Raw genomic sequence first — 12,912 nt, forward strand, 5'->3', positions numbered from 1 at the left:
ACCTCATAGAGATGTATCACCGGGGGGGCGGGCTCTCTGGACTAATCCTCGGCCTGCTATTCGCTGCGCTCTCGCACTCCCCAAATTAGCGCGTCCTGATTGGTCGGCTGTGGATGCTCGCTAGCCAATCCCTAGTGAGGATTTTACATGATCCCGCCTTGACTGTAAAAAGTCAACTAACGATTGGATAAAGCAACTTGGCCTGTCTTTCTCACATACAGAACAGGAAGTTATGCAACCAGGAGCTGAACTGTGACCAGGGAGCTCTCAGCCCAGCTGCAAATCACTGAAGTCCAGGCCCAAAGTGTTGTGTTTTAGCTTAGCTGTGTCTACATGACACTGTTTAGGACCACAAGGACAACAAATTAGGACTTTGAAACCGTGAAATGGACAGGACACCGTCGACGACCCTCTGAGCAAAGCACAGCTAATCCTAAAAAAATAAAAGTGCTATCGTTATCACAACCACAACAATGCACTTGTCCTTAGTTTGCCTCGCCAAGGTACTGTAATAACACTGTTAGCTGTTTACTGTGTGTGTGTGTGTGTGTGTGTGTGTGTGTGTGTGTGTGTGTGTGTGTGTGTGTGTGTGTATGCGCAGCAGGTCTCTAATGTGAACCATATGAAACCCCAATTATTGCCTAGTCATGGACCAAAGAGTAAGTAGGAGGGGGTTCTGGGAGCTCATCCCATTGGCTGCTTGCAGGATGGTGGGGATGTGGTCGACTTTGTAGAAAAAGTGACTGCAATAGTCAAAGAAAGTGTGTAGGAAAAACTAGAGGCAAAGACATGGCAACACAAACCAAGGTGAAGCAGCTATAACAGACACATGAAAAGTTGGAATAATAGTCAGGGGGGAGGTGTGATGTGTTTCCAAGTGGACTGAGTGTTTTCTTGTGGCTTTCTGTTTACAGCCTGTTCTTCATGGATACTTCAGAAGCTCCTGCTCCTGGAGGGTTCGCATTGGTAAGTGATGCCACAGCATTTGTCTGCCTCAGCTTGTGTTTACGTCATTTGGATGTTAAAGATAATAATTTACTTTTTGTGCACCAGCTTTTGCTCTTAAAGGTATTGAATATGACCAGACTCCAGTAAATCTAATCAAAGATGGAGGTCAGCAGGTACGATATACTAATTCACAATCCATACTAATGCGTCTGTGACATACTTTACAAATTTATGGCATGAGATACATCTCAGTAATGTATTGTAGCGTTTTCTGTACATTATGAAATTACATTATATCAGCAATCCATGTCCAAGTTTAGACTAAATGTATTAAGTCTCACAAAAGCTCTCTGTGTGCTCAAGTTGACCCAACAGTATAAAACATTAAACCCCATGCAACAAGTGCCTGCAGTGGAAATGGATGGCATCATCCTCTCTCAGTCAGTGAGTCCCTGAACTCTTCACCCGCCTTATACCGACACTGTACCTGATGCAAGCAGCTGTAACACTGGTGTTTCTGCTCACACAGTTGGCAGTGATCCAGTACATCGATGAGACCAGGCCGGGACCTCGCCTCCTTCCAGCCGACCCAAAGAAACGTGCCCAGGCTCGGATGATAAGTGACCTCATTGCCTCTGGGATCCAGCCTCTGCAGGTGAGTGGGCTCAGCCATGAAATAATGACACAACATGGACCAACTAAACAAACAATATTAACTTGACCCTGGATGTTTTTCAGAATTTGTATGTAATACAGAAAATTGGAGCAGAGAAGATGCAGTGGGCTCAGCACTTCATCGACCGCGGTTTCCAAGGTTGGTGGAAGATCTTTTTTTTTTATGACATTCCACAACTTCCTCTTTTGACAACGTTTACAACATTACTCGTATTACTTTGATCTGTTCCAGCTTTGGAGCCCATTTTAAAGCAAACAGCAGGAAAGTACTGTGTAGGTGATGAGGTAAGAGCCTGGTTATATTTAAAGCAGAAGTAAGCGATATTTTTGTGTTAATATAAGTCTTAAATAGTTCTATCTTCCAACAGCAATCACTTACATAGAGTGTTTGGACCGAAACACGGGTCTGTCAGTCACTCTGCTCTGCTCTGAACCGAGGAGAAAACTTTTCTTGTATCCTACAAGCTTTATCCAATGAAGAGAGAGAACGGCATAAAGGGGCGGTCCTCTCTGTGTGTGCAGCCAAGGGATGCACGTGAATGTGGTGACGTAGGGACGAGGACCAATAGATCCATGACGAGGACGGGGGCTGCTAACTCCGTCGGCTGACAAGAAGTAGCCAAAACGACCGGATCGCTTACTTCTGCTTTAAGCATGATAACGTGTGTGGCACACAGCACAGCAGACACTTTTCATTTGACCCATTTCATACGTTTTAGATATCCATGGCAGACATCTGTTTGGTCCCTCAAGTCTACAATGCAGAGAGGTAAAGTCACCCTGAACATGAAAAGAAACATGAATGTTATGACATTTCATGCTTGTGTTTATAGAAATGATTCCTCTGTTTACACGATGTACCCTGGATATAAACCCTGCTGAACTTTAAATCCCCTTTAAAATCCTATAAAAAGAATGAATGACCCCTACATGTCTTTAATCTCCACAGGTTCAAAGTGGACGTCGGGCAGTATCCAACTATCAAAAGGTTAAATCAAACCTTACTTGAGATTGAGGCTTTCAAAGCGAGCCACCCGTCTTGCCAACCAGACACACCTGCTGATCTGCGGACATAGTGTAACTGAGCAGCTGTAATACCACTTTATACATTCTTAAATAAAACACTTTGTTCAATCTCATTTAAGTGCTGTTATTTCAAATAACTTCAAGGGGCATGGAGACTTTGATCTTAAAATATTTATTAGCATTTCTAAAAATTAAAAAGAAAAAATAGGTTTTATCAATTTTGCCCAGTCTGGAACTTGACTGTCAAATATTTACTGTACTGATATGTCAGGAAGATGTAAAGCACATAAAGTCAGCCATGCAGATAAGAGATTTGTTATGCAAAGTGCCCAACACTTGCTGCAAGCATGGATGCTATTGAAAATAAAATCAATAAAAATAAAGCTGCAGTCTGAGCCACAATTATATAACATATAAAGAGAGAAAGGCAAGTGGAAAAATATCTTACTAAGACATATAAACTAGGACATACTAGAAGAAAGCATCATCCTCCATCACTTGTCACCAGGAACCTCCACTTTGCACCTGACTGTGTCGTTGTAGAAGGTACCAGAGCAGTCCGACCCACCGAACACCAGTAATGTGCAGCAGAGTTTGACATTCCCGCTCTGTTCATGTTTCTGATTGTCCGTCGGGAAGGAGGAGCCCAAACTGATCATGCTGTGTCCGGCACGAGGTTTGGCGCAGAGCAAAGGAGACACCACTGAACTCCACATGTTGGTGTCTGAGGAGAAATAAAGACGGGGGGGACTCACTGTATGAAACAATATTTAAATCATCAGTTTTAACATTTCAAACACCAACCTCATTTAACAATTCTGGACCATATTGGATTATACTGATACAGTGCTTTATTTAATGGATTGAATTGATCAGATTGGCAGAAATCACATAAGAGTGAAAGGATCAATACTCACCAGTGCTGAAGATATGTACATCTTTCAGGGCCCCAATTGCACTGCAGCCTCCACTGATTAAAATCCTGTTGTCTGAAACTGGGAGTGCTGCATGAAATCTGAAGGGGGTTTTATTTAAACCATTATTCTTCTACTGCTAGTCTTAAAACTAACCACTTTTTTCTATCATTTCATGTTTAGCCAGAAAAAAATATCTGAAACGATGTTGGGCAATGGTATAACCTGTCACTAAGAGTGAAAGATTATATTAGGTGTTAAAAGTCATTAAATACAAATGACTTTCTGTCTAAGACATAAAAATAATAAAACCAGATGGGCACATCAATGACATTTCTCAAGGTTGATTAGCTTTGCACTCACCCTCGAGGCAATGGTGGCATGTTCCCAGACTTCACAGCTGTGTACTCCATGAATCCTTCACGCATTAAAGAGAGAAAAAATAAATATCAGTGTAAAGATGGACACAAAATTTACCACTGCCAGAGCAGCCAAGGAAACTGGTGCTTACCCAGATCTAGGACATGGAGATCATTAAGGTAGGTCACAGTCTTCCGGCCGCCAAATATTACCAGCCTCTGTGAGAGAAGTGTGGCCGAATGTCTGTTCAATACAAACAATAAAAACATGTTCTTACAGCAGCAGCAAAGTTATTATAAATTTACTGCAGCCATTTTCAAAAGGGCACTGACCCAAACCGAGGCAGAGGTCTGTCTCCCTCCACAATGGGCTGGTACCAGAGTTCAAACTCTGGGTTGAAGATGAACAAAGCATTACTGCAGGATTTATCCCCAGAGGGGAGGCCCGGCTGGACGCCGCCAAACACAAACAGCTCTTTCTTATAAAACACTGCAGAGTGATACGCCAATGTTGGAATATTCCCTTTTGCCTACAGGGGTTAAATTAAAATTATGTATTTAATAAGAATAAATGATGATATGTTGCTGAACCTGCAACAAACAAACCCACAGTGACAAGCTTCCACTTCCAGGTCAGGGTGTTGAGGATGTACAGCTCGCTGTAGCGCTGACCGTCCCTCAGGCCACCGTAAACAAAGACCGACTTGGACTCTGGGTCATAGGTGGCGGAGTGTCCTCGAGCACACAGTGGTACAGGTTCAGACACAGAGGAGTTCATGGGGAACCAGAAGTCACTGTCTGGGAAAAGGTCAGGTAACCATATAGTATGACAAAAGCTAGTGGAAATGTATTCAATGTAAACAGGTATTTTGTGTCCTTCTGAATTCTCTGTGACATGCTTTAGACTTCAGTGATGGCAAAACAAGTGATTTAACCCTTTCCACCAACCTAACTCAAGCTTCCACAGGGAGTCTTTGCAGTAGCTTTGATCTGCCGTCTCCCCTCCAATAAGGATGGCTGTGTCAGGGTCGCTCAGACACATCGTGTGGCTCCAGCGAGCAGATGGACACGCTGAAACTACATCCAGATCTTTAATCGAGACCCATTTTGTGTATTCAGATGTGACTAAAAGACAGATCTTGTGTTTTTGTTCCTCACCTTCTCTGTTGTCATTCTTTATCTGCACCATCATTTCTTCTTGACTGTTCATCCTGGACAGCCTCTTTCTCTTTGGGGTTGAAGCCTGGTCTATGTCCTCAGTGAGACTGTCCAAGTCCTCAGAGCTCCATGTAAGGTGGCCTCTCTTACCGGCAACTGTGTGCCTTGGTGTCTTGTCCTGCATGAGTGACACACTCGATTACATACGCCACATGTAGACATTAACGTTATAAGGTAATGTTAAGTTTTTTTTCCCAGCATCTCCCTTACCCGAGGCCAAACTGTGGGTTTATTTCCCATAGTGGAATCACTGGTGTCGATTTTATTCACTTGGATCTCACTAAAGCAAACACTGTCACCCAATTGTGAGGTGTTGGGAGTCCTCTGCAAGACAGGACAACGATGACAGTTTGAAACAAAAGCAGAGAGAACTCCAAAACTACTTCAACCTTTGTTAACTTACTGTTTCATTTACAGCACTTTCATGCAATACTGTACTGCCAAGATCAGTTGCATTGTGCTGCTCTGGGAACAGACATTTCCTCTGAACCAGAGGAGTACTGCTGAAGACGGCGCCCTTGTCCTGTGTCCGGTCACAAATCATTGCATGAAACCAAACAGTATAACCAATATTGGTAAGTACTGTGATCAGATTTATGAGCTGGAAGGCAAAGTTTGTGTGTTTTCCCAATGTGAACCTTAGCAGAGGACAGTTCATTTACTGGGAACTCCTACCTCTCCACATACTGTGAGCACGATCTTGCCATAAACTCCTCTCCGGCCCCTCTCTGCCGCCGCTGTGACCAGGTCTATGTTCCAGTCACCTTCCCAAGTCAGGCACCTGAGGGCAGATATGAGTTCATATGCAGTCTGAAGTTATATGCCCTTGTTCTGTGTTAAGTAATTTGTGCTTTTTTCTCCACATACCTTCTAAGAGATGATAGAGTACCAATTTTCTGGGACTGCACCTCTGCACTGACCAGGACGTCCACTGAGATTGTTGTGTCACCGCCAGGCCACTCTCCGAGGCCGAAGATGACCAGCTGTTTGGGCAGAGGCAGCGGGACGTGGACTTGGAAGCACCGTCGGTTCGACTTGCTGCCAAAAGGATAAAAGGTCACCGTGTTTGAACGTCTGTGTTTTGGGAAAGAGGATTTCTGAAAAAAAAAAGAAAAAAAGAAAGAAAAAAGTATGGCCTACCTGATAAACTGGCGAGGAGCGTCACGCAGAGACCAAAGGACATAAAAATTCAGCTTCCCCATGTTGCAGCAGACCCGTATGCGACTCCTCTGGCAGTGACGTCGGGGTATAAATCCCGAGAAATTGGTTAAACATGGAGCATCGGTAAACGCCTCTGATTGGCTGAGGCGAGCGCGGTCGCACACCTGCATCACAGCAGGTTTAATTGGAATGTTCCGCGTGCACATTGGGAGTTCAATTTTGCAAGTAGCATGATTGAAAATAAATCTTTTTTTTATTTCTCCTATGGATTTTTTTTTTTAAATCGTTAACTTGCAGCACTTGTGTAAACAATGTGTGTAATGTTTGGAAAAATAATTAAAAAGTCATCATGAAACATAAAAATTGAGGGAAAATCATGAAATTCTATACACAAATTTGTCAATTCTTCATTTTGTACTCTGTTCCTTTTTTAAAAATGTATGTACAAGTTCAAAACTGTCTGTAAGCCTTCAGAGCTTAATAAGCACCACTGACACAAAATACATTAAATGTATGAAATGTATATACTGTAATATACCAATCTATATCTGGAAAAATTTAGTTTTACATGAGAGTGATCATTTATCACTACATTCAAAAATTGCATATTTCTCAGTTAGCTATCAATAAAGTTGAAAGGAGAATTTACAACATACAGTACATGGAGAAGCAATTGTTCATATGAGAACAATTAAAGAATATGCCAATCTTACTGCTTCTTAGAAATCCAGTACAATGTGAGTGACATGCGGTGTAACTCTGCATTCTGACTGGCCTTTGGGGAGAGCTGAAAATAAAACCTGGTTTCATCAGCCCCTCTGCAACAATGACATCAATCCCCTACTGCCACAATTTAATGGAAACACAAGGGACCATCCTGAAGCGCTTTCTAATCCTGGAACTGCAGTGAGACTATTATGAAATGACACTACACACACCAGCAGCCTTAATGACATTTTTCAAGTTAATCATGCTGCAAAGTTTTTAGTTCATCCACAACAAACTACTGACTGTCATTTAGCGTTTTAATTCGAATTAATCACAAGGATAACTAGACAATCTTCTCTTTATTTCGGAATATAAATTTCAGGAACAAATATCAACATAACTTACAGTAAAGGTACAGTACAGCAAACATGGAGGCTTTAAACCTGTTGCTTTTAGATTGTGAATGGTGTTAGCAGCCAGATCTGACATCTTTGGAAACATGCGCACAAGTGAACATGGTAGAAGCATTGATTTTAAAAACAGGATGAAGCTCGTCAACACAACCAAATCCAAAGTATGCCTGATGCACAGTGGATTTTCAAAAACAAACACACTGACTTTCACTTACATAGACTTGCTGTGGACAAAATACATTTAGATTAAACATTAGAACTGCTGAGACAGCAAAGTAAAAGGATGGGCGGGTGGGAGCAAATGTCAATATTGAATCTATATTACATAATACAAGCTTTATGCGATAAGGGATGGCTTTTAATTGTGTCATAAAAAGCACACTCTGGAAAAAAAAAACTGCTACCACTTGCTTAAGTACATTCAAAAAAATCTTTTACCAACACACAACTATGATAGAGGACATGTCTGTGCACAGAGGTTGCATTTCATAATTGTATTCTCCAGTATCACATGATTTGATTTAGCACAGATTAAAAATAATTTACACGAAGAAGCGGGAGGATAAATACAAGTGACAACAAGAAAGCAACAGAACAATCATAATCATAGAAAGTGCACGCACACACACGCAACAAAAACCTCCTCTCTTTAGAGCACTGCTGATTAAGCACCTGGCATTGTGAAGTGTATTCTCTGCAGGTCTTCCCTGATCACCGCTACCATAGAAATCTTACGGCAGAAGACAATATACGTTTTATGATGGGCACTTGACCAAATAGCACAGTGCATACATGGGAACACGGCACCTATGCAAGGCTTCTTCAAATCTATATCAGCAAGACATTGGAGCAAATGCTGCATTCAAAACTATCTGACGATATACGTGAATTCAACATGTGGCAACACAAGCTGGTAGTGATAAAAATAGATATGCCTATATTTAACTTTTATATTATAACTTCATCCCCCCCCACCCCAAAATATGGAATCAAAAATAATCCATTGTTATTAAGAATAACATTCCTAATAGACTGACATCTCAGGCACTGTAATAAACCCTGTAGTAAAGAGTTTTATTTCGCCATAGTGAGTAGGAGTTGTCAAACTTAAGCAGGTAGGTGCCATCACCTTGAAAATCATGGCTGCCCCCGAAGACAGACAAGTGACTGTCCTGCCGATATACGGGTAAGATTTCAACCAAGTTTGAGTTGGTTTGGCTTTTGGAGCCCTTCTCAACGTCTCCGTTAGGGACTGGCCCTGAAACAGAAATCATATAAACCACAAAGTCAACACACGGCCTTGTCCCCCGGCTGCAGGAAAAAACACAATAAAAACACAACTAGGGTGTGTGTTCGATATATTTTTCAAAGACGTCATCATACTAACCTTCCAGCTCCTCCTCTTCATCTTCATCATCACTTGACTCACTGATGTGCACTGTGATAGACCGGTTCGTGACGGGCGTCCAGTCAAAATAGATTCCAAAGCCAATGTCATAACCGTCTGTGGCGAACTCCCAGCACACTTTTTTGGCCTCGGGGACAGTGGGCACGTGAACTGTCATGATGTCGCCCCGGTACACTGTCACCACGCTGTCCTTCTCCAGTCGCAGCTTCGCCTTGAGCTCCTTCAGCGCAGCAGATGTCCATGTAGTTGGAGGATTCAGGGGCGGCATCTGGGCTGCCATCGGGAGGAACAAATGGCAGAGTGTTCACAAAGAGCATCACAGCTATTTATTTATCCAACTTAGCCCATAGCCTTGTGACATTTTAATAAAATTAGGGTTAGTTAAGTTTTTGTATATTTCTAACTGGTTTGTGAAACCCGTGGATTAAAATCATAGATAAAACAAAGCAGCAGTCATGATAGCACACTCAGCAGGTCCTCACCTTTCATCTCAGAGGAGAGCTGACAGCTCTCAGCACTGTTGTTCTCCTTCACTGCCTCCCCTGGGGCCGGCTCAGCAGGGGCCTCTTCATTACCCTCAAAATGCACATAGACGAGAAACATTATAACAGAAAATTTATTTTAGATACACTTCCTCCTTGTTCATTGCCACTAAGTGACAGGTTCTCCAACACACTTAAACATTAACTACCTCTGAACGCTGCCCTGAATCCTCCTGGGTTTCATCCATATTACCCTGGTTATCAGATGTGGCAAAGCCCTGTGAAAGATCTGTGTTCTGCAGCCTGAAAACAAATGAACAGCATCAAAAGAAATGTCAGTAGGCTATTTTATTAAGGTGATGACATTAAAATACAATAAACCTAACTAGGATTTACTGTACCAATCAGTCCTGGCATTAAACAGCAGAAAAAAATACTTTCTCCAGCAACAGGTTACCTGTCCAGCGGTCTGTTGTCGCAGTGTTTGGATGTTATTCCGGGGAAAGAGGAGAAGGAGAGGGATGACAGCCGTGACTGGAGCTCTGATGTAGCATCTAATCTCTCCATGGCTGTAAAGACAACGCAAACACCTCGGTCAGCCTGCGTGGCTGAAAGATCAAACCCCGCCCCTCCAACCACTGGGAGGGAAGGAGATGACAACACCACATCCAGCAGTACTGTTGTTGCTGCTAAGGCGCTTCACACCAACCAAACAACCCGCTGCTCGCCACAGATACACCGTCTTAACCACAGCACAGGCTTGTGAATGTGAACTAACACCTAAAAAGCCGTAAAAAGCAGCTGTTGCGTGTGTATGTGCGGTGTTTTCTGGCCTCATTAACTTGCCCACATCGTGGCAAAACTGACATTAGCTTGCTGGCTAGCACGTTAGCCGACCTTAGCTCGTTAACAAGCAGTGAAAAGTGCCGGCTAGGCTCAAACACAAACTTATCTTACCACGGTGCAACGCTGCTGATCGAGTAACGTTAACCCCGGCCGCAGTTTGACTTTAATCTCACTCAGGTCTTGAAGAGAGAGGACTCCTCCATATCACTGCAATCATGTGACGGGTCTCTCCACGGTGCTGCTGCTGCTTGACAGGAAAAAACACAGGCGAAATTTTCAGACTTCCGTATTTTCTCGAGTGTTGACGAAAGTCGTCGAGTGTGAGGCAGCTCAGATGTGACTGTAAAGAGAGAGGGGCTGCTGCTCTGCTGTGGTCCACAACATATGGATTTATATCATTCAATATGAAAGCAAACTCCTCTGAGACAGATTTATTTTATTTATAGGTAGGTTGATAGGACATCATAATATGTTTTCATCAAAATCTGCGTTTATTATGAAGGCTATACAATATTAGAGAATACACCCACAGATAGATGTTTACCCACTGTTTTTATGTATGAAAAACATAAATACAGTGTGAAGTCAGTTTTATTCAGATTCAGATACAGTTTTATAAAAGACAGTCTTCCTTAATGAGTCTAAATGTGCGATGATACTGTTGTTTGCAGCAGTGATTTGTATGCCACAGAGATGCACTGCTGCATAGATTTATTGCTTGATAGAAACTTTAGCAGCGGTGTCTCCTTGGTCTGGGCATCAGTGAGAGAAATCCATGGAAAAGACCTTTGAGAGAAACAAAGTCAAAACACAACAGTAATTTAAATGAGGGTTTTTGTTTCTCCTCCTTTATTCCCTCCTTATGTAATAGTTTCTTCTTTTCTTTGCACCACACTGCACCACATAAGTTTAGAGCTTATCACTGCAGTAACAGTATCCTGGTAGAGGTAAACACAAGCAGCACTGCATCATTTAGGGCACTATACACACTACTGTACTCACTCATCCCCAGGAAGAAAGGGTGCATAAGATGAACTGATGAAACTATGTGCATTTAATTGCACAGTGAGTGTCCATTTCTCCTTGAAGAGGCTGTTGATCAAAGAGAGGGCATCTCTGGATGGCAGACCAGCACAGGTACAGATATTCAGCAAGCTGTACAGCACAGCACACACCCAGTTCATACCCAAAGTGATGGCACCTATACAAGAAGACAGCTTAAATTAATACATGTCCTTCACATCTTTACATAACGAGTTCAAGTTCTACAATAATTCAACATGACATGACGTTACCGCTCATTGTGAGAGGACACGATGCCTCGATCAGCCGAGGATCTCTCAAAGCTGTGGACAGATCGGTGCAGGAGAGCCACACATCTGCAGTGTCACCACCCGCAAAGACATACTGCGGTTTTACAATGAAGCTGTGTCCAAGAAGTTCAGCTAATCTGAAACAGAAATTCAATGACAGTCTGCAAAACACAAAAACAAAAGTGTCAGTAGTGTGACTTTACCTGGTGACAGGAACAGCGGAGGTGAAGCTGTACACCAGGCAGTGTTTTGACAGGCGAGAGTGGAGATCAGCGCAGACTTTGGGGAGGTGAGAGGGCAGACAGCAGAGGAACAGGACGTCTGCCCATGCTGCCAGTCTGCGGTTGTCAAAGAAGCACTCCACCCCGGTTTGGACAATTTCAGCTGAGACACAAAGGCAACAAAACAAACACAAGTATCACAGTATTGTTAGTCTGTAAATATTACTGTTTCAGAGGTGCAAATGAATTAAATAAAGTCCTGTTTAATATTTAACCTGTGAATATCTTGTGGTTATGATGAACACTAAACTGACTTTTTGCATTACGTATTGGTGACAGCTTCCTTTTTTGATTAGCGTTAGGATTAGGTGACAATTTAACAATAAATGTAATAAATACTCAAAGAAGAGAAAACATAATGCATTTAGAAGTATCTTTTTATTAGTCACATTGGCTAAATTACATTATAACAACTGAAAAAAGCCTTGATTCATCCATTTATATCAATGTACCTGCAGACTCTGGTCTTCTAGTGGACACTTTAACATGTGATGGTTTGATACCAGTCATTTCCAGGATGGAGAGAAGCAGCTGTTTTCCCATGTGACCCAGCCCAAGTATCCCCACACAGAGGTCACCGTCTCCCTCTGATGCCACTGAGTCAGTGTGTGACCTTTGACCTCTGATGAGAAACCTGCATCAGTTAAAATGGGTTCAATCACTGCAGTAAACTCTTAACTTTAGAAGTTACTGTGCAGTTCTTCCCCCCGATGCCTCTACAAAGCCTTGCGGAGAAATTACCTCAGTGAGTGAACGAGTTTGCACAGGTAAAGAGCGTGCGCGCACCCGCAAAAAGTGAGTCCAGCCGCGCGTGCACGAAGGTAAAGTAACTTCATCTCATCTTCCGTGAGTCCGGCCTCAAAAGAAAAACTGCTCAGATCCGCAGCCACGTCCACCATCGCTTTGCAGAGCTAATATTGAGACAGAAACCGACAAGACGTAGCCTACTTTTAACACTAAAACAGTAAAGTAGCTACTGCTTCGTTGTCCTATTGCCATAGCAACAAAAGCAACTTCCGATTTAATGGGCCATATTTCAAAATACAACTCCTGGCAAACGTGGATTTTCAGAATAAAAGCATAAGTTAGCTACTGTGTGTCAAAAATGCTTTTAGAACGATCTTTTTTAATCAGAACAAAATCCAAAACATTAAAACCAT

At 42.5% G+C, this 12,912-nt stretch overlaps 4 protein-coding genes across 8 annotated transcripts; 1 reads left to right on the plus strand and 3 right to left on the minus strand.

Annotated features, from left to right (window-relative positions):
- The first annotated feature begins 227 nt into the window (after positions 1-227).
- gstz1 (glutathione S-transferase zeta 1) lies at positions 228-2,752 on the plus strand. Of its 2 annotated transcripts, none has more exons than XM_085766824.1 (9): positions 228-503; positions 915-966; positions 1,054-1,121; positions 1,312-1,392; positions 1,478-1,603; positions 1,687-1,762; positions 1,856-1,908; positions 2,343-2,392; positions 2,573-2,752. In XM_085766824.1, exons 1-9 carry the CDS (start codon positions 474-476, stop codon positions 2,697-2,699), a joined length of 663 nt encoding a protein of 220 aa, XP_085622950.1. In that variant the 5' UTR covers positions 228-473; the 3' UTR covers positions 2,700-2,752. The 2 variants fall into 2 exon arrangements, with proteins under 2 accessions (XP_085622950.1, XP_085622951.1); XM_085766825.1 differs by lacking the exon at positions 228-503 and adding an exon at positions 625-807.
- A 59-nt stretch (positions 2,753-2,811) lies between these two features.
- LOC146963865 (uncharacterized) lies at positions 2,812-6,433 on the minus strand. 2 transcript variants are annotated; one of them, XM_085766818.1, is made up of 13 exons: positions 6,281-6,433; positions 6,008-6,178; positions 5,816-5,921; positions 5,544-5,663; positions 5,351-5,464; positions 5,081-5,258; positions 4,871-4,999; positions 4,533-4,720; positions 4,256-4,452; positions 4,075-4,166; positions 3,927-3,981; positions 3,567-3,664; positions 2,812-3,373 (listed from the first exon to the last, which is right to left on the minus strand). In XM_085766818.1, the coding sequence occupies exons 1-13, from the start codon at positions 6,340-6,342 to the stop codon at positions 3,144-3,146; spliced, it is 1,740 nt and encodes a 579-aa protein (XP_085622944.1). In that variant the 5' UTR covers positions 6,343-6,433; the 3' UTR covers positions 2,812-3,143. The 2 variants fall into 2 exon arrangements, with proteins under 2 accessions (XP_085622944.1, XP_085622943.1); XM_085766817.1 differs by having other exon boundaries at positions 5,810-5,921.
- Positions 6,434-7,353: 920 nt separating this feature from the next.
- On the minus strand, positions 7,354-10,427 carry tmed8 (transmembrane p24 trafficking protein 8). Of its 2 annotated transcripts, none has more exons than XM_085767086.1 (6): positions 10,298-10,427; positions 9,770-9,902; positions 9,522-9,615; positions 9,313-9,406; positions 8,810-9,103; positions 7,354-8,680 (listed from the first exon to the last, which is right to left on the minus strand). In XM_085767086.1, exons 2-6 carry the CDS (start codon positions 9,877-9,879, stop codon positions 8,463-8,465), a joined length of 810 nt encoding a protein of 269 aa, XP_085623212.1. In that variant the 5' UTR covers positions 9,880-9,902; positions 10,298-10,427; the 3' UTR covers positions 7,354-8,462. The 2 variants fall into 2 exon arrangements, with proteins under 2 accessions (XP_085623212.1, XP_085623211.1); XM_085767085.1 differs by having other exon boundaries at positions 9,770-9,881; positions 10,270-10,427.
- Positions 10,428-10,630: 203 nt separating this feature from the next.
- On the minus strand, positions 10,631-12,850 carry noxred1 (NADP-dependent oxidoreductase domain containing 1). Of its 2 annotated transcripts, none has more exons than XM_085767647.1 (6): positions 12,494-12,845; positions 12,205-12,386; positions 11,675-11,855; positions 11,454-11,608; positions 11,161-11,359; positions 10,631-10,944 (listed from the first exon to the last, which is right to left on the minus strand). In XM_085767647.1, exons 1-6 carry the CDS (start codon positions 12,649-12,651, stop codon positions 10,800-10,802), a joined length of 1,020 nt encoding a protein of 339 aa, XP_085623773.1. In that variant the 5' UTR covers positions 12,652-12,845; the 3' UTR covers positions 10,631-10,799. The 2 variants fall into 2 exon arrangements, with proteins under 2 accessions (XP_085623773.1, XP_085623774.1); XM_085767648.1 differs by having other exon boundaries at positions 10,769-10,944; positions 12,205-12,374; positions 12,494-12,850.
- Positions 12,851-12,912: the final 62 nt, after the last annotated feature.

Source organism: Trachurus japonicus, chromosome 22 (assembly GCF_045865225.1).
Source record: "Trachurus japonicus isolate A0001 chromosome 22, Traja_1.0".
NCBI lineage: Eukaryota > Metazoa > Chordata > Actinopteri > Carangiformes > Carangidae > Trachurus > Trachurus japonicus.